At 36.9% G+C, this 20,000-nt stretch overlaps 1 protein-coding gene across 1 annotated transcript in view; it reads right to left on the minus strand.

Moving 5' to 3' along the window:
• Positions 1-20,000, minus strand: part of LOC144970838 (uncharacterized) — a 65,283-nt gene that overhangs the window by 10,062 nt on the left and 35,221 nt on the right. Inside the window, exon 2 of the mRNA XM_078910923.1 lies at positions 7,244-8,055. Coding sequence (XP_078767049.1) covers positions 7,244-7,298 — 55 coding nt within the window. The 5' untranslated portion in view covers positions 7,299-8,055. The remainder of the gene's footprint in view (positions 1-7,243; positions 8,056-20,000) is intronic.

The raw sequence follows: 20,000 nt of genomic DNA on the forward strand, positions 1-20,000 counted from the left end.
AAGAAGAAGAAGAAGAAGAAGAAGAAGAAGAAGAAGAAGAAGAAGAAGAAGAAGAAGAGAAGAAGAAGAAGAAGAAGAAGAAGAAGAAGAAGAAGAAGAAGAAGAAGAAGAAGAAGAAGAAGAAGAAGAAGAAGAAGAAGAAGAAGAAGAAGAAGAAGAAGAAGAAGAAGAAGAAGAAAAGAAGAAGAAGAAGAAGAAGAAGAAGAAGAAGAAGAAGAAGAAGAAGAAGAAGAAGAAGAAGAAGAAGAAGAAGAAAGAAGAAGAAGAAGAAGAAGAAGAAGAAGAAGAAGAAGAAGAAGAAGAAGAAGAAGAAGAAGAGAGAAGAAGAAGAAGAAAGAAGAAGAAGAAAAGAGAAGAAGAAGAAGAGAAGAAGAAGAAGAAGAAGAAGAAGAAGAAGAAGAAGAAGAAGAAGAAGAAGAAGAAGAAGAAGAAGAGGAAGAAGAAGAGGAAGAGGAAGAAGAAGAAAGAGAAAGAGAGATTTTTTTTTTGGTGTTTCTTTAAATTCAGGAAAATGAGATTTGATAATGTTGATAATTAGAAATGATAAGTTTGGCTCTAAATGAAAATTTCCTCATCAAGTTCACTCCCACTTCACACCAGATTCACGCGTCTATTTTTATTTATTTATATAGAGGTTTAATGCAAAGGTAAGGTTTGGAAATGATGGGGAAGCCTAGATCGGCACTTGATGGAGCAATGACATCTTGTATTTAGATATGTGAACTCGTACGATCCACGTAATTTGACATTACATCGTGAGAATAATGTTTACACGATAGATATAAATAAAACAAAATTCTGGTTAATGTGATATATATTATATCTATATGATTATGCACTGTGTATTATGATGTGTAATATAATGATGATAATGATGAGGATGATGAGGATGATGATGATGATGTTGATGATGATGATGATGATGATAACAATAATAATGATAATAACACACGTTGATGATAATGATAATAATGAATAATGATAATACTGATTATGATAATATTGCCACTACTATTACTGCTACTACTACTACTCCTACAACTACTACTACTACAACTACTACTACTACTACTACTACTACTACCACTACTACAACTACTACTACTACTTCTACTACTACTGCTACTGCTACTACTACTACTACTACTACTACTACTACTACTACTACTACTACTACTACTACTACTACTAATAATAATAATAATAATAATAATAATAATAATAATGATGATAATCATGATAATAATAATAATAATAATAATAATAATAATAATAATAATAATAATAATAATAATAATAATAATAATAATAATAATAATAATAATAATAAAATAGAATACCCAAATCGTGCACATACTCCGTTGCTACACGACCGAAGGCTCTTTACACTTGTTAAACAAACAGACCTTTATATACTTTCATAAAAAGTTCTATATCTAAGTTTTTAAGGAAAGTTGAAAACAATTTTATATAACCTCAGAGCGCTAAATCAAGCTTTGTGGCTGAAAACATTTTGATGACATTTGATTATCTCTCTTCTGACTCACTATTTATTGACCTTTTGAATGCAAGATCGCTACACTTTTCTTTTCTTTGTTTTTTTTTTTAATATTTTTTTTTCAAAGAACACATCCTAGTTTTTACATCCGATCGCAATTTTGGCCTTGTTAGAACATAATTTCTGTAATGGGATTGTTGTTGAGAGGATTTTTAATAACATTTCTTGATTTGAATAACCAATAAGATGTATTGAAATGGAGCTGTTATCCCTTTAATGGAGAGACCGATCATTTTATATTTTTAAAATCAACATTTTCTTATTTAGTTATAAACGTATATCATTATTCCAACTAATGGAATCTCTATGTGTTATAGATAGTATGCGCTTGGCTTATAAGCTCACAATATTGCCATCCGGAAGTATAATGGACCAACACACAAAAACTATGTGAAACCATGAACTTTTATTGATAGAACGAAGTTGACGTCACTCAGGTCTTTGTTATTGCTTTTGCCATCCGCGTTTATATGAGTAATTCTCACTAAACTGTATGAACCAGACTATAAGCGTTCAATGTTACACAGAATTTTGTGTGTTGGTCCGTTAAACTTCCGGACCTGTGCCAATATTTTTTGTTCCATAATAATAAGGAACATAAATGAATTCTAACGGATCAAGAAAGTAGAAAATAATTATTCTGTATATTTTCACTTTAAATTTGTTTTTCTTGTTCTTGTTTACCCCAACACAATAAGGGTTTGAGGCAATGGGCTACAATAAAAATGACATCAATGTCAACCTCCCTCCCCCCCCCCCCAAAAAAAAAAAAAACAACTAAAAAACAAAACAAAACGTGAGCTTGTATACTGCGCAATATCCACTAAACATGCTCAATGGGCTTTTACAAGGCGTCCTCAGTCAATAGCAACACTTAACATGTAGGACGAGAGATTACGCATCTTAGGCGATATAACATTTTTTTTCAACAGATACAACGCTGTTAACGACCAGGTACTCATTTGACACATGAGTACGGTGAGAGAATGTGAGTTAAGGGTTATATCCAAGGACTCAACAATTCGCGGCTCAGAACGAGACTCGATCCCAGGCTCTTCCGATCAGATGGCGTATTTCAAACCACAAGACCACATAGCCCCACAAATCTGATGTAAGGTTGGAGTAACTTAAATCGTGCTCCTAAAGGATTAAGACGCAAGATGGACGGATGTCTGCTTAAATACTGGCGTGTACTTATTGTCCTGAAAGGTATCCCGCTACGAATTATAACGCGTGAGTGAGTTCAAATAGATTTATGACAGGTATAAATATTATTATAAATTTTCTCTCCCACTATTCCTTCCCTATCTTTATCCCCCCCCCCCCCCCCCCCCCCCCCTCTCTATCTCTCTCTCTCTCTCTCTTTCTCTCTCTCTCTCTGTGTCCCAATAACTCGTTATTTCTCTCTCTCTCTCTCTCTCTCTCTCTCTCTCTCTCTCTCTCTCTCTCTCTCTCTCTCTCTCTGTGTCCCAATAACTCGTTATATATATATATATATATATATATATATATATATATATATATATATATATATATATATATCTAGAAAAACTCGACAGTTCTCTCTCCGTTTTCTCTCTCTCCCTCAATCTCTCTCTCTCTCTCTCTCTCTCTCTCTCTCTCTCTCTCTCGTTCTTTAGCTCGGTAGTTTTCTCTCCATTCCCTCTCTCTCTCTCTCTCTCTCTCTCTCTCTCTCTCTCACACACACTCTAATTCTACTATATGTGTTTTCGTTTCTATGTCGTATTAAAACAAACTTCTCATTCCTCTCACTCTTAATTCCAAATCAATCCCTTTCTCTCACTACATGCATGGACATGTCTCCGTCTGTCCCGCTCTATAATACCTCTCTCCCTCATAAGCCTTACTACACTCCGATTTTCTATCCACTTTTTACCTACAACTAACTCCTTTTTTTTTGTCTACGTCCCTTTGTTTATCCCGTCTGTCAGCCATCACTCCTATTTTTCTTCTCTTCTCTCCCTCCCCCCCCTCTCTCTCCTTCTCTTTCTCTCTCCCTATCTCTCCTCTTTCTCTCCCCCTCTCTCTCTCTCCTTCTCTTTCTCTCTTCCTCTCTCTCCTTCTCTTTCTCTCTCTCTCCTTCTCTCTCTCTCTCTCTCTCCCTCTCTCCTTCTCTTTCTCTCTCCCTATCTCCTTCTCCTTCTCTCTGCCTCTCTCTCCTTTACTTTCTCTCACCCTCTATCTCCTTCTCTTTCTCTCTCCCTCACTCTCCTTCTCTTTCTCTCTCCCTCTCTCTGCTTCTCTCTCTCTCTCTCTCTATCTCTCTCTTTCTCTCTCTCCCTCCTTCTGTCGCTACTATACTAGAGTCCTGAAGAGATCAAGCCATCCTTATCAAGTGTGTACAGTCATGGACTAATTGAGTTACCAGACTAGAGCTGATTAAGAATAACCTTGGGAGTTCCGAAGATGATTTGGTTTTCACATATTTATTATGGCCTCTCTCTCTCTCTCTCTCTCTCTCTCTCTCTCTCTCTCTCTCTCTATCTCTCTCTCTCACACACACACAAACACAGTTTCGCTCTCCACCCTCTCTCTCTCTCTCTCTCTCTCTCTCTCTCTCTCTCTCTCTCTCACTCTCTCTCTTTCTTTCTTTCCCACTCGTTATATCTCTCTTCTTCTTCTCTATCTATCTATCTATCTATCTATCTATCTATCTATCTATCTATCTATCTATCTATCTATCTATCTATCTATCTATCTATCTATCTATTATCTATCTATCTATGCTTCTCTTCCCTTTTCTTTCTCTCTCACCATGTGAACTAACCGAAAATAAAGCATAATATCAATGTCTGGTTTGAGAATTAAACAGACGTTTAAAATCATTTCATTGTTTGTTTGCTGTGTCCAATTCCGCTATGGTGGAGGTGCAATGTGATGGCAACTCCGAGAAATAAGCTATGTATATATATATATATATATATATATATATATATATATATATATATATATATATATATATAAAGTCACTCACGTATTCTTTGCCCTCCCCCAACTAAACAAAACAAAACCCTAGCAACCAACCATCAAAACGTAATATTTCTACTACCACTTAAACCTTTGTGTCATGTCAACCATTTTATTGATGTTATGCAATTAGGTAAAATACTCATAACATCCGCCATCCGGACATAACGTACCAACACACAAAACTGTTTGTAATGTTGAACGTTTATAGTCTGATTTACATGATTTAGTGAGAAGTAATCACCAAAATGGTGGTCTAAAAACAATAATAAAGAGCTGAGTGACGTCAATTTCGTTCCTTCTTTATGTTAAATTGAATGGCGTGAAAACAGTTCACAGCTCTGGATGGAAAATGATTTATGAAAAAAAAAACCAGCTTCAGGTTGTCATCCGCAATCAATCCATTTGTGGAATGATAAAGCAGAAAGCTTGCCATCAGTTCAAACTGCCAGCCTCAGTTCCCAAAATATCTTTCCTTGCCCTTTTCCCAAGTAAGCATCAGATACACGGACCTTGCTCTCCTCTATTTCGTAGCTGGAGGCCGAATCGCCATTTCCTAAAAACCAGGAATAGGATCTTCTCAAGATAATCTTGTCACCCGGAATTTCATTCCATTCCAATTATATTTTTTTTCTTTTAATCTGTAATCAAATCATGTTCGCCACTTAAGAAAATTGAATGATCTCGTTATAGTTCTGTTCTGCTCTACCACTTTATTGAAACTCATTGGTCACTATGGGAATTTGGGATGACAGCCCGATCCTTCCCGTCCCGGAAATAAGTGCTGAACGTTGAACTTTGTACCATCTAGGTACTCCCGAGTAATCTTTGTCTGACTCCTAGGTTAGGGAATATGTAACTCCATCCCCCATCCTCCACCCATTCCCAGAAAATACTCCAACCCATCTTGATGGAAAAAAAAAGAAAAAAAAAGAAAATAAATGAGAAAGAGAAGAAGAAAAATGCACTTTTAGTAGCAACAACTAAAGAAACCCCCCCCCCCCCAACCCCCCCCCCCCCCCCCAACGGCCTTTATAAGCCTTGGTGATATAACTAGCAGATACTCTCTTCTCTCTGATCTCTGATTAGGAAAAAGTCACAGAGGATTTGGGGAAGGTCATTTTGCTATTTATGGAATACATTGAAGGCATTTGAATCTCTGGTTTCTAACTTAGTTTTAACACTCACGACGAGGAAAGGAAAGAACAAGACGTACCCACATGATAAATTGATTTGTTTAGGCTTATTGCTTTGTCTCTACATTGTATAAAAATCACGCCCCTTCTCGTTCCGCTTTCTCTGCCTATTTCTTTTTCTCCTATCATTTTCTCTTCTCCTCCTCCTCCTCCTCCTTCTTCTTCTTCTTCTTCTTCTTCTTCTTCTTCTTCTTCTTCTTCTTCTTCTTCTTCTTCTTCTTCTTCTTCTTCTTCTTCTTCTTCTTCTTCTTCGTTTTCTTCTTTTGTTGTTGTTGATGCTCCTCCCCCCCCCCTCTCTCTCTCTGTCTGTCTGTCTCTCTCTCTTCATTCTTCTTCTTCTTCTACAAATGTTACATTCAGGCTCTTTGACAAGTTGAGTCATTTTAATCCACAGATATGGGAGGAGATGTATTCTGGCCTAAATGGAAAAAAAAAATAATTTCAGACTACTGTAGAGTTGTGGCATAGGGAATAACTTGAGCTTTTATATAGAGCAATATCCCATTAATGCTCTCAAAGAGCTTTACAAATGGTCCCAAGCCAACAGCAGTACTTAACATAGACAAGATGCCCACAAGGCGCTATAACGGTATGTTTTCGACAGAGACAACACTGTTACAGTCCAGTGACTCATTTTATATCTCAATAGGATGAGAGGATGCGAGTAAACAGCCTTTTCCAAAGACTACTTTGCGTCTCCCACAACTTGACTTGAATCAGATCGTAGCCTGATACTAAAGCCCACTAAGACCCATATTTTGACATTATTTTTAGGTTTTTGTGGACCGCCCAGTGAGTTGTCTCTAGTAGTGGTCAAGGAAAAAGTGATCCCATTGGTTGAACTGTTGAATACAACTCACGATTTGTTTTCTTTTTTTCTTTTTTATTTTTTTGGCAAAAGGCTTGTCTTTTGACGTCATTTATTGGTCAGTACGTAGCCATCGTTATGTTATGGCCCGACACTGAAATCCAAAAGGACTGGCAGTTTTACGTCATTATTTGTTTTTTGCACCGCCTAGTGAGTAGTCGTTAGTAGAGCTCATGGAAACAAGTTATTTCATTGGTTGAACTATTGAATACAACTCACGATTTGTTTTCTTTTGTGGAAAAGACGTCATTTTGACGTCATTTTTTGGTCAGTGTCAGGCCATAACTTTACGAAGGCCACGGTCAGTATCAGGCTATGAGTTTACGAAAGCCACGATCAATCCCAAAACGAGTGTCATATAGATGGATCGAAGTTGACATCACTCAGGTCTTTATTATTGTTTTTTGCCATCCACTTTTATGAGTAATTCTCACTTAACTGTATTATCCAGACTATAAAAAGTTCATGGTTACATATAGTTTTGTGTGTTGGCCAGTTATACTTCCAGATGGCAATGGCCAAGCGCCTACTACTCGTATCTATACCACACGATAAAAAAAGCCGCACAAGGGAAATAAAAAGATGACTACGACTTAAACGGTTGTAAGGCAAAAATTCAGTTGATCTACTTACCAAGCAGGATAATCCTTGCATCTTTGTGCTTGAACCGTGTCCATAAGTTCCCCATTTTGATTATTGCAAGGGGTTTGGACTCTTAAGAGATTTCACCTGAGTCGTAGAGTGAATGATGACATGTTAAAGCCTATTATAATTATCCTTTTGAAGACGATGCGGTTTGTTCCAAAAAGAAAAAAGTTCGAAATCGTTTCAACAGCTGAAAATAAATGTTCAGGATAGGCACATGATGATTCTTTATGTCCTTTTAGTTTCAAAACACTAACTGAGAAGGAGCTGTTATCAAGATTTTCGAACTCAGCAGCTGAAATTCGACACTAGATGTGTACTATCTTAATATGTTCGCTGAATATATTATATTTTACACTATGAAGGAGAGCTGCTGAGGAAGGTACGAATTTACCACATCCGGTCCTACTTCAGCTTTGCGTGTGGCTAACTTTTGATGCTGTCTTCGAATATCCTCTCAGACATAAAGCCAAAGTACATTTCTTTATGTACGTATTAAACGAAACATTTTATGACGTCCTGGTATTCTTGTATCCCTGAAATCTCTTTCCAATTTTGGAAGAAGGGAATGGATGTGATGATATAATAATATTATTAATAAAAGAGCTCGTTTTTCTTTGAAAAATTATCAATTAATCCTTATAGGACATGTGATCACGTGTTTTCTATTTCTGTCGTTGAAGTTACCAATAAATCGTTTATACATTAATGCTAGTTACACGTTGAATTGTTTTGTTGATGGTCTGCTGATGTCTTTGGTGTAGGATCTATTAATGCTTCTGGTGCACAAATGTGTTCTTCTGAAACGGAAAGAAGACAATAAATGATAAATGATAATGCTTTCAAGCCATCAAAGGTAAATTAGATCTAGTGTAATAACATAAAATAATGTTTGTGTTGACACTTTTAGTGTTGTATGATACTGCTGAAGAGGAAAAGGAGGAGGAGGAGGGGGAGGAAGAGGAGGAGGGGGAGGAAGAGGAGGAGGAGGAGAAGAAGGAGGAGGAGAAGGAGGAGGAGGAGGAGGAGGAAGAATAAGAAGAAGAAGAAGAAGAAGAAGAAGAAGAAGAAGAAGAAGAAGAAGAAGAAGAAGAAGAAGAAGAAGAAGATGATGATGATGATGATGATGATGATGATGATGATGATGATAATGATGTTGATGCTGGTGATGATGATGATGATGGTGATAACGATGATGATGAAGATGAAGAAGATTACGATGATCATAATTGCTGAAAAGGTAGTGATGATAATGTTCAGAACAGGGATTAACATCCCCCCCCCCCCCCCCCCCCCGCCTGCTCCCAGTCAATCGCAAACCCTTCAAAATAAAGGGAAACTCGAGACAGACTTGGAGTGCCAATATTATGACAAATAATATTTTATTGGTTTCAAGACAACAAGCGTTCCCCCCCCCCCCCTCAATCTGTCATCTTTGACGAATGTTTGGATAGAAAACAAGCAGGGTCAACTATAACAAGATATCATTGTATTTCAAAATGTACTTAAAGGCTTTATTTGTGAGAAATAGTTGTACTGAGTTTCTCAATTTTAGCGAAAAATATCGAAACATGTCGCAATGAGTTACATGTGACCTTGAAGGGAAAGTAAACAGTTGATACTGTGCGTTTAGTTAAAATGCCCACAACACCTGCCAGCCGGATATGACTTATTAACACACAAACCTATGTGTAACATTAAACCTTTATAGTCTTATACAATATAGTGATAAATTATTCAAACGGCTGTCTAAAAACAATAACAAAGAGCTGAGTGAAGTCACTTTCGTTCATTTTATAAATATTACACTGCCGTATTCTTCGTCCTTCAAAAGAACCATCGATAAAATGACACTTATTTTGGCAAAAACTCTCAAACTTGGGACTTCGGGCTAAGTCCCAGGTTAGAGAGCGTTTGCCAAGATGATTGTCCCTTTTAACCGATTGATATTTATTTGAATGACGAGTTTTCTTGTCAAAAGGTTAAAAAACTCGTCTAAAAAAAATTCAGAGTACGGCAGTAAAGCCAGAAGTGGAATTTGGAATTTGCTGTTGGGCTGAGTATAATTAATTTAAACATCCATTTATTCGCCCTCGTTGAGATGTTGTTTCTTATATATTGGCATTGTTTATTGTTTCTTTTGTTTCTCGAAAACAATGGAGGTAATATTGAGGCAACTTTCTTCCTCCAGGAGAAAATAAAAAAGGAAACTGCCCGGAGAGCTCGGATATGGGTCTTCCAGATAGAAATGCAATGCCTTATTCACGCGGCCACCATGAACGTTTTTATATACTTTACAATTAGACTACGGGAACGAATTGTAACACCATATATGTGCGGCTATGTGAACTAGTGGTATGACACTCGCTTTCGGATCGGAAGGTCCTGAGTTCGAGCCTCGCTCGGCGCATAGTTGAGTCCTTGGAAAAGGCTCTTTACTCACATTCTCTCATCGTACTCAGATGTTAAATGAGTACCTGGCCGTTAATAGCGTTGTCTCTGTCGGAAAAAAATTGTATTATCTCCTAACAGTCTCGTTCCCCATGTTAAATGTTGCTGTTGGTTCGGGACCCCTTGTAAAGCGCTTTGAGCACATTGAGTGGATATTGCGCTATATAAAAGCTCATTTTTTTATTATTAGAGAGTAATAAAAATTGATCAACCGCAGTTTTGTTGATGTGTTTGACAACCATCTTATATCGTATTGTTGCTGTTTCAGAAAAGTCATTTTTGTGACGTCATTAGCAAGGTGAACATATTTGTAGCAGGGCTGATAACCGAACGCAATTATGGGCTTGTTTTAACATTGTTTTAATGGACAATATTCTGCGTTGTTTTGAGAGTATTTTCATTACAAAATGAGACCATACAATTTGGATTATCAGACCTGAAAATAAGTAAACGTCGGTTATTAGCAATTGGTGTTCTTCCTTTCATATTCATTTATTTCTCACTGCTTAACTCTAAAATTGTAAACGTTGTCAAAAAAATATTGATTTCAAGAAAAAAAGTATGTTTTGCCCTTAGCTCCATCGATGTCTCGACGAGCAACGGTAGCTAAATGCCAATGATATGTTGTGTGAAATACAAACACAGCCCGTTATAGAAACGTTATTTTTGTCGAAAATAATTACAATCTTAATCTCAGGAGAGAGAGAGAGAGAGAGAGAGAGAGAGAGAGAGGCAGAGAGAGAGAGAGAGAGGCAGAGAGAGAGAGATAGAGAGAGAGAGAGAGAGGAGAGAGAGAGAGAATCAAGAACTCTGAGAGGACTCAGTTCTAAATAAATAGGTAATACTTTTCTTTTTTAAATTCATATGCTTTGTGAACTATGTCGTGATGCTTTATTCATTCCCATTAGAACGCTATAAGGAAACATATGTGTCAGTGCATAACATAATCAGTCGGAAGGTGAACATTTTGGATTTGCATTTTTTGCATTTTATGCAAGAATATGCACCCCAGAGCATTTTAATCTTTATTTGAAGTAAATCGGGTGATTTTTCATGAAGTTATGGTTGTGCGAAAGGTATCCAGCAGATTTCTCAAATTTCATACTTTTTCAACTTGACTAGCTGTAAAAAAGATTTAGAAGTGAAATTCATCTTTGATATTTCCCGACGATGTACAAAAGGGTTGACTTAATCATTTATGACAAAACTCATTTTTTGATAAAAACTGACCTTCTAACTAAACTTGGCAACATCACAGTTCAAACCTTTTCACCATCAGACAGATTATGTCATTCACTATAACATATTTCTATTTCGTATATACAAAACGCCTATTTGACACCCTTTTAAAATAAAATTAATGAATAAATAAAATTCCCGTTATTCATCCTATAGGGGAAATTTGTTTCTAGGGTCTATTCCAAGGGAAGAATGGAATAACCCCGGCGTCAGGCAGCGCCGCAAATCGAGATCACACAGCGCAGCGACGGGTGATCGAACTCGGTACCTTTCGGGTACGAAGCAAAGACCGTAATGTTGAGCCACGCTGCCCCCAACCACACTTACAATATTCGTTATTGCCAACAGTCAGATACTAGATACTTATTCATACCTGAGTGATCATTGACAGGATAGATAACCAGAATCATAAACAGACTTGTCCCATTATCTCAGTCAACGAAGGTGAAAATAAATACCCTGCTAAAGGCAGTGGCGGATACTTTACGAGTGGAGATTTATCTTGTCCAATAAAATGGTGCCAAGTTTAGGACTTACTGTGTATGAAATTAAAATGTTGGTTTTAAATTATGGCCTGCAATATCAATTAAACGTGCTCAAAGCACTTTACAAAGAGTCCCTTGCCAACAGCAACACTTAACATGTAGGACAAGACATGCCGCCAATTAGGCGATATTACATTTTTTTCCGGACAGAGATAATGCTGTTAACGGCCAGGTACTCGTTTTACGGTGACAGAATGTGAGTAAAGAACCTTTTCCAAGAACTGAACTATTCACCGCTCAGAGCGGGGCTCGAACCCTGGACTTTTCCATCCGAAGACGAGAGTTATATCACAAGACCATAAAACCGCACACGAGAAAACTGCTTAACAAAATGCTCATTATACACTTATGTTTGTTTTTATTTTAACTTGCATTGGGTATATAATATCCCGGGAGTCGTTAGAACAAAATCCAAGTGAATCCACGGGGAATTGAACATCACAGCTTTTCATTCGAAAGACGAATGAATTAAACTAAAATTAATTCCCATTATTCACCCTCCAGGGAACGTTTTTCTTAAGGATATATCATGAGAAAAGACATAGATAACTCAGACGCCAACCGCAATGCAGCTCCTCAAAGTGTACAATATTGGCTCACCGTATTGCTCAATGAAAGAGTGACGACAAGGCTCAAACCCTGGTCCTCGTGATATAAATGTATCCAATCAAACTCCCCAATTTCTTCACCCGATTCCCACAACGAATTATGTGGCATGCAATTAATTAGTTACCGAAATATTTATAATCGTGACAATTGTGTAGAAAATTATTAAGGTTTTAATCCCAGACGAAGAAAAAAAAGAAAAAGAAAGAAAACCCGCTTTAATGGGAGACGAAACAACAAGCGAGACTTGTATGAAGATTAATTTCACGTTATGTTATTACTACTACAACTACTTCTACTACTGAGTATGTGAGTAAAGAGACATTTATTAAGACTCAACTATGGCCGCCCCATAGCGGGACTCGAACCCTGGACCTTCCGATCCGAAGGCGAGTGTCAAAGCTAAAGACAACTTAGCCGCTGAGCCGCACTACAACTACTACTACCACCACCATCTTCATCATCCACGCCATCACCTTCTAATCCCTCCGGCTTCTTTATCGATCCCATCCAATTTTCAACAAGACAGAATCTCCCTATTTCTTTACCCTCCTGCCTCTCTCCCTCTAACCCTCCCCGCCCCCCCCCCCCTTCCCCCACCTCCAATTCTTTTAAGCATTCCTTCTTAAGCCAGGGGGTCTTTTGTACTGGAGTTTACCCTAGATTTCTTCCCCATCGTAATGCGGATACGAACAAGAACACACAAATTAATCATTCCCTGCTCACAGGATTTTAAATCCAAAGTCTAATGCATTTGTATTGTCATACAGTGAAACCTCGACATGTCTCAAACCTCGCCCCCCCCCCCCCCCCCCCCGCCTCCCCGCCGCCTCCCGGATTTTTTCTAGAACAGAAATATTTAATTTATGAAAGTAGCAGATTTAGAAGACCATAAAACCCCTCGTTATATACTAATGTAGTAGGATATTATAGACTTGATAAAACTACTACTACTACTACTACTACTACTACTACTACTACTACTACTACTACTACTACTACTACTACTACTACTACTACTACTATTACTATACTACTACTACTATTACTACTACTACTAATATAACTACTACTACTACTACTACTACTACTACTACTACTACTACTACTACTACTACTACTACTACTACTACTACTACTACTACTACTACTACTACTACTACTACTACTACTACTACTACTACTATTACTACTACTACTAGTACTACTACTACTACTACTACTACTACTACTACTACTACTACTACTACTACTACTACTACTACTAAGTAGTATCATACTTTTATCTTAAGAAAAATGTAAACTGAACAAACATATCGATTAGAACAAAAAGAATTCGGTTACTTTTGTTAATTACTAGCTGTATATAAAATAGGTCAAACAATCGTATGAAAACGATTCCCCCCCCCCCCCCCCCCCTCCCCCAATAAAACCCTAGAGACAAACAAATAGATTTAAGAAATAAAATACAAGAACATTAAAAAAAAAAAAACTTAAACAATAATATAGCGCAATATCCATCAAACCTGCTCAATTCGCTTTACAAGGGGTTCCACTTAATATTATGTAGGACGAGAAATAAATGCCTGTTCGGCTTATTTTACAATATTTTTTTCCGACAGAGATAACGCTGTTTTACGGACATGCACTCATGTTTACCCTTGAGCACGGTGGGAAAAATGTAAGTAAAGATCCTTCTCCAAGAACTCCACTAAGGGTCGCTCAGCGCGGGACTCGAATCTAGACCGAAGGCGAGTGTCACACCACTAGACAATATTATAGTCGCACATAAAAAAACAACAACTTTGTTTATTATTTATTTTTAAAAGAAGAGCAAACCCGAGAGCCCTAATGTGAGTCATCTCCTAACACGGTGTTATGACGAGTCCGCTAAGATGGTGAAAATTGAATATAAATCCACAAAATGCCAAAATATTTGTTATATTATAAAGAAAAAAAGTACACAAAACTTTACGGAGCAAAGAATTAAAATGTCATTATGAATGACTGATTAACCAGTTAACTAGCGTACTATGAAAAATAATAACCCAACTGGTATTTAAAATTTGGCCAGAAAACTCGACCTTCAAATATCGATCAATTTAAATGATCCTCATCTTGGCAAAAACTCTTAAACCTGGGACTTCGTCGTGAATCCCAGGTTTGAGAGTTTTTGCCAAAATCAGGGTCATTTTAATCGATCTATATTTGTAGGACGAATTTTCTGGACAAAATTTTAAATATGTGTCTTTCCAGAGTAAGGCAGTTAACTGGTTATAGATCGAACATCTCTATCTCTAGCTGAAAAATCTTTCTCCGCGAGGGCCCCCGAAAGTGTGGAACAAATTAAAAATAAAAGACGCCCCCGATCTCAATAATTTGAGGGAACTTTTGGAAACATTCCTTTTCAGGCAGGTTTTTGAGTAGTAGTAACATATATGACTACTATTACGAAACATTTGTAAAATTACGAAATTTTGGCTCCAATTTCGAGGTTCACGAGCCTATCTTAGACTTTCAAACTTATTGAAAATAAGAGAGGACAACATTACATATTTTAAAGGATTTGTAAGGGTTATTTTAACCGTGCAAGGGTAAATTTTAAAGTTAACTAAAGTGACAACACTTTTATCTCCTAAAAATAACGAATTTTTAACATTTCAAGTGGACGGGTCTGTAATAGTATATCATTATGCGTTTTGTGTTACCTTTTATTGTATGTCTAGCGCCTTGGAGCTCTTCGCGGATTCTGCGCTCTGTATAAATTAATTATTACATTACCTTTCATTAAATTACATTATATTCTGACCAATTTAACTTTAAATTCACATTTCTTCATCTGGTTCACCTCGAAATAATACCCGTTTGAGATGACGGGCCACATGTTTCCTGACATAAAGGCGTTCCTGTCAATAGAAGAAGACAAAATCTAACAGCACAGAAGTGCCAGGTTTGAGAGTTTTTGCCAAGATGAGGGTCATTAAAATCGATCGAAATTTGAAGGACCAGTATTCTGACCAAATTTTTAAAATACTAGGCATCTTTCTGGAGTACTGAAATTAAATGGTTAAACAACTAGGGCGTAGAGGGTCTAGCTCTAGTATCTAAAAAAAATATCGGTGAAATCAATTAGGATGTAAGACCTAATATTCTCCCGGACTATAAAAAAACATATTATCTTTGATTTTGTCCAAAAAGTAACAAATTTCAACATTGATGAATTTTAAAAAAATCTTATACGCACGAGTTGGACGTCGTAGGTTTAAAATGTTTGACACACGAGGGTCTCCTTAATTCATCGATTTAATAAGTAATACATAAATTATCGCAAAACTGATATAGGCGTTTCGTGCGCGTATGGAGGAGTCTTAGGGCGTATCTTAAAATTTAATGTGAGTGAACTCTCAAAACGCAGGGAAACAAATTAAATTGGATACAAGCTGATGCCATTGACCCGTCCAAAGTAGAGAAGAAAAATACCCGACCGAATTATCGATGTGTTTAACTTTCAAATGTTCTTTCTACCTCTACCTTCTCTCCTCCCTTTCCTTCCTCCCATCTTTTTATCATTCTCTCTCTCTCTCTCTCTCTCTCTCTCTCTCTCTCTCTCTCTCTCTCTCCTTTATTTCAATACTATCTCACACCTTCTCCCGATCTTTCTCACTCTCTCTCATTATCTCTCTTTCTATCTATCTATCTATCTATCTATCTATCTATCTATCTATCTATCTATCTATCTATCAATCTATCTATCTATCTATCTATCTATCTATCTATCTATCTATCTATCTATCTATCTATCTATCTCTCTATCTACCAAATAGCGAACACGTTTTTGACTGGTTTTTGGGGGATCGTCACCTTACGGGTCAACAAGCATGCATGAGCTCTGAAATAATCGTAAAACAACCACAATATCATTATTGGCGCCACCACCACCACCACTACCACAACCACCACCACCACCACCACCACCACCACCACCACCATCATCATCATCATCATCATCATCATCATCATCATCATCATCATCATCATCGATATCCTCATCAATTATCATCATCATCATCCTCATCAATTATCATCATCATCATCATCATCATCGTTATTTTGCAATTGAATCGAAGTTAATGGCAATATTTTTAACTAAGCATAATCAAAGTAAACACACACACACACTTGCAAAACACACACATAAATGCATACATACAGAGAGAGAGAGAGAGAGAGAGAGAGTGAGAGAGAGAGAGAGAAAGAAATAGAGAGAGATAGAAAGAAAGGGAGAAGAGAGAGAGAGAATGATAGAGAGGGAGAGAAACGAGAAGGGAGTTGGGAAGTGATTGGCTATAGCAGACAGGGAAATGCATGGCATATAGATCTATGCTACATCATCTTGACAAGCCTGCATGTAAATAATTATTGATCTTATCCCCCTGATACACTTTTCCCTTTTATCTGTTTCTCTCTCTCTCTCTCTCTCTCTCTCCCTCTCCCCCCCCTCTCTCTCTCTCTCTCTCTCTCTCACTTTATCTAGCTATATCTATCTCTCCAACATTTCGACTCTCATTTTCTCTCTTTGTACTTTTTTCCATCTTTTATTTTTCGCAATGCAAAGCGAATCGCCTGAGAATGATTGAGAGGGTTTCAAAAAGAGAAAGAGAAAAGAAAAAGAGAGAGATAGAGATAGAGATAGATATATAGATAGATAGATAGATAGAGAGAGATAGATAGAGAGAGAGAGAGAGAGAGAGAGAGAGAGAGAAAGAGAGATCACGAATCGAAGTATCTTCAAACAGGCTATTGTCATCCCCTCCGCAGTTCGCCTCTCTCTTCCTCTCTTTCTCTCTCTCTCTCTCTCTCACTCTCTCTCGTCAATAATGATCTGTTTGCTTCTCGATCAGACACACACACACACACACACACACACACACACACACATATATATATATATATATATATATATATATATATATATATATATATATATATATACAAGCACACATGCACACACAATACACACATTCAAAATCAATAAGTTCCCCCTCCAGTGTTAGAAGTTCCAATAATAGACGTGGTTATTTATAAGGGACTATTTTACGAAAAGGGACATCACTTCAACACAGGTTGGAACCAAACCAAAACCCAGTCACCCACGCAAACAACAGAAGAGGCGTATCTTTCATATTATCTTAAATACACATGTAACACCTTTATCAATCTGTCTGTGCACATGTACTTGAGATATATTTTTCAAATTGGGCCAACTTAACCCTGAGGTCAAATCCATATAAAATGTGACCCATCGTCTCAAAACGGTATGATGGGACAGCGTGGCTTATCGGTTACTGCCTTTGCATGGAGTTCGACTACCTACTGCCACGTTGTGTGGCCTTTAGCAAGTCATTTCGACCTAATTTACTTTTCGCGGCGGTGCACTACAGCTGACGCCTGGGTTATTCTAGTCTTCCCTTGGAATAGACCCTGAAGAAAAATGTCTTCTTGGCGATGAATAAAGGGAATTTTATTTATTTTTATTTATTTAGTTATTATTTATGTCGGGACGAATCAAACACAGAAAAGTAATGAGAAATACAAAATTTAACGTTTTTGCAGTGTAAGAAATTGTATTTATTCTCCACCATTTACGAATAGAAATTAACCCCATGCTTCATATTTGTGGCTATTTATTCAATTTCCCGAAACAAGTTCGTTACGACTAATACCCTTTTTGATACGGTGGGTCACAAATTTCAATAAAAGACAATCGAAATATTTTTGTTAAAGTCTGAATGGATTATTTAGTTGGTTTTTTTCTTTCTTTAAATTTTTTTGTCTTTCAAATTACTGGAATCTTACGAATAGCTGAAAATATCGGTTTGTTGGTGAATCCATCATGAAAACGTTTAGGTAAAATACTCACAATATCCGACAGCCAGATGTACCATATCAACACACAAAACTGAGTGTAACCTTTATATAGTCCGATTGATATCGTTTGGTGAGAACTAATCATTAACAAAGTACTGAGTGGCATCAACTTCGTTCCTTGAATACCCCTCTAAAATATAATGTCGCATCTAACCAATCATGTGATCTCCGTTGCGCAATTGTCTCGTACACTGCGTGCTTGTTTCAAATGTACTGATCGATGAATAAAACAACAATTCTGTGAGCAATAAATGGTGTTAGAAAATAATGTCATTACATGCCGTACTCTGAGAGAGAAAAAACCCCAACAATTTTTTAAAATGTTGATCAGAAAACTCGTCCTTCAAATATCGATTGATTAAAATGACCTTCATGTTGTCAAAAACATTTAAACCTGGGGATTCCTTGACGTCTCAGGTTTGAGAGTTTTTGACAAGATGAGGGTCACTTTGTGCGGGTCTAGTGGTATGACACTCGCTTTCGGATCGAAATGTCCTGGGTTCGAGCCTCGCTCGGCGCACAGTGTAAAATGAGTACCTGGCCGTTAACAGCGTTGTCTCTGTTCGAAAAAAATTGTAATATCGCCTAACAGGCGTCATATCCCGTCCTACATGTTATGTGTTGCTTTTGACCAGGGACCCCATGTAAAGCGCTTTGAGCATGTTTAGTGGATATTGCGATATATAAAAGCTCAATTAAAAAAAATTGATCGATTTTTGAATGACGAGTTTTCTAGCCAACTTGTTAAAAATGTTTTTTTTTCCTCTTCACACCACGGTAGCATAAAGTCCATTTCCGGCTGCTCAAGCAACCTAATATAACACACAGCTGACATTATCACCACCCTATCTTCAAAATAATATTATTTTTGGGTATCCAATTGGTGTTAAGTGTATATTGGACTTATTGGCCTATGCTTATCAGATGTATTTTTGATACAATTATATAGGTCGTAGGTTATACGATAGTAACTGTAATGAATACGAGGATTAAGTCCACTTGCTGTGTTCAATGTAGGCGTTTCTTTTCGGTCTCTTGTCAGCGTTGGAACAAAAATTAGTGCATATTATATTAATCGGATTAGATTCACGAATGTATTTGTGGCAATTCAGTTGGGAAATGAAAGGCCGTAGGTTCGAAACCTGGTAGTGAAAATTGTTATTTTCAGAACTTTTAATGACGCTGTCCTGTTGATGATTAGAATATCGCCTTTCTAAATTACTGAGTTTGAATTAAAATTATATAAAGAAATAATCAAAAGTAAAAGCGTGAGAGGTCTTGTAACAAAGCCGAAGAAAAAGCCTTAAACGTGTTTTATTTTTTTAAAAATCAGTGAAGGAGATGTTATTTCTAAAATGTAGTAGAGATTTAAGCTCCGTAGCAGAATTGTGAACTTGATCTAGGCACTCAGTTTATTTCCCGTTATGGGTCAGCTGTGAGATTAACTATCGAAAATATGCGCTGGAGTATTTCATTTGTAAAAGAACCTAACTCAAATTTTGCAGTGTTAAATAAAACATAACAGATCTTTCATCACAGTGCCCCAGTCATATTTTTTTTTAAATCACGAGAGATGTGTATGATGCAGTGATAACAAAACAAAATAAAAATAAGAAAAAAATAATAATCCAAACTGCTTCGACTCGGGATCGAACCTCATACCTCCGGAATATCTGTCTCCGTACTACTATTTACTATTACAAGACAGGGGCTATCCGACAGTTGACACGATATAATGATTATATTCATTTCATCGAGCAAGGATTTATTACTCTTTTCTTCTCGCATCATGTCGATGGTAATCAGGAATTTCTCAATCCCTATCGAGACAGGATGAGTTTTTAGGACTATTTTTTATTGCAGTTTGCTTTCTATTTATACTGTATCATGCATGCATTTTCTAATTTTTGTCTTGCACCACTGCTTGCTCCTCTAATTTTTCACTGAGACGGTTTTCAAAATGTCATTAATATCAT

The sequence above is a fragment of the Berghia stephanieae genome, chromosome 4, assembly GCF_034508935.2.
Source record: "Berghia stephanieae isolate SIO BIC M18660-M18661 chromosome 4, UCSD_Bste_1.3, whole genome shotgun sequence".
In the NCBI taxonomy this organism is placed as follows: Eukaryota; Metazoa; Mollusca; class Gastropoda; order Nudibranchia; family Aeolidiidae; genus Berghia; species Berghia stephanieae.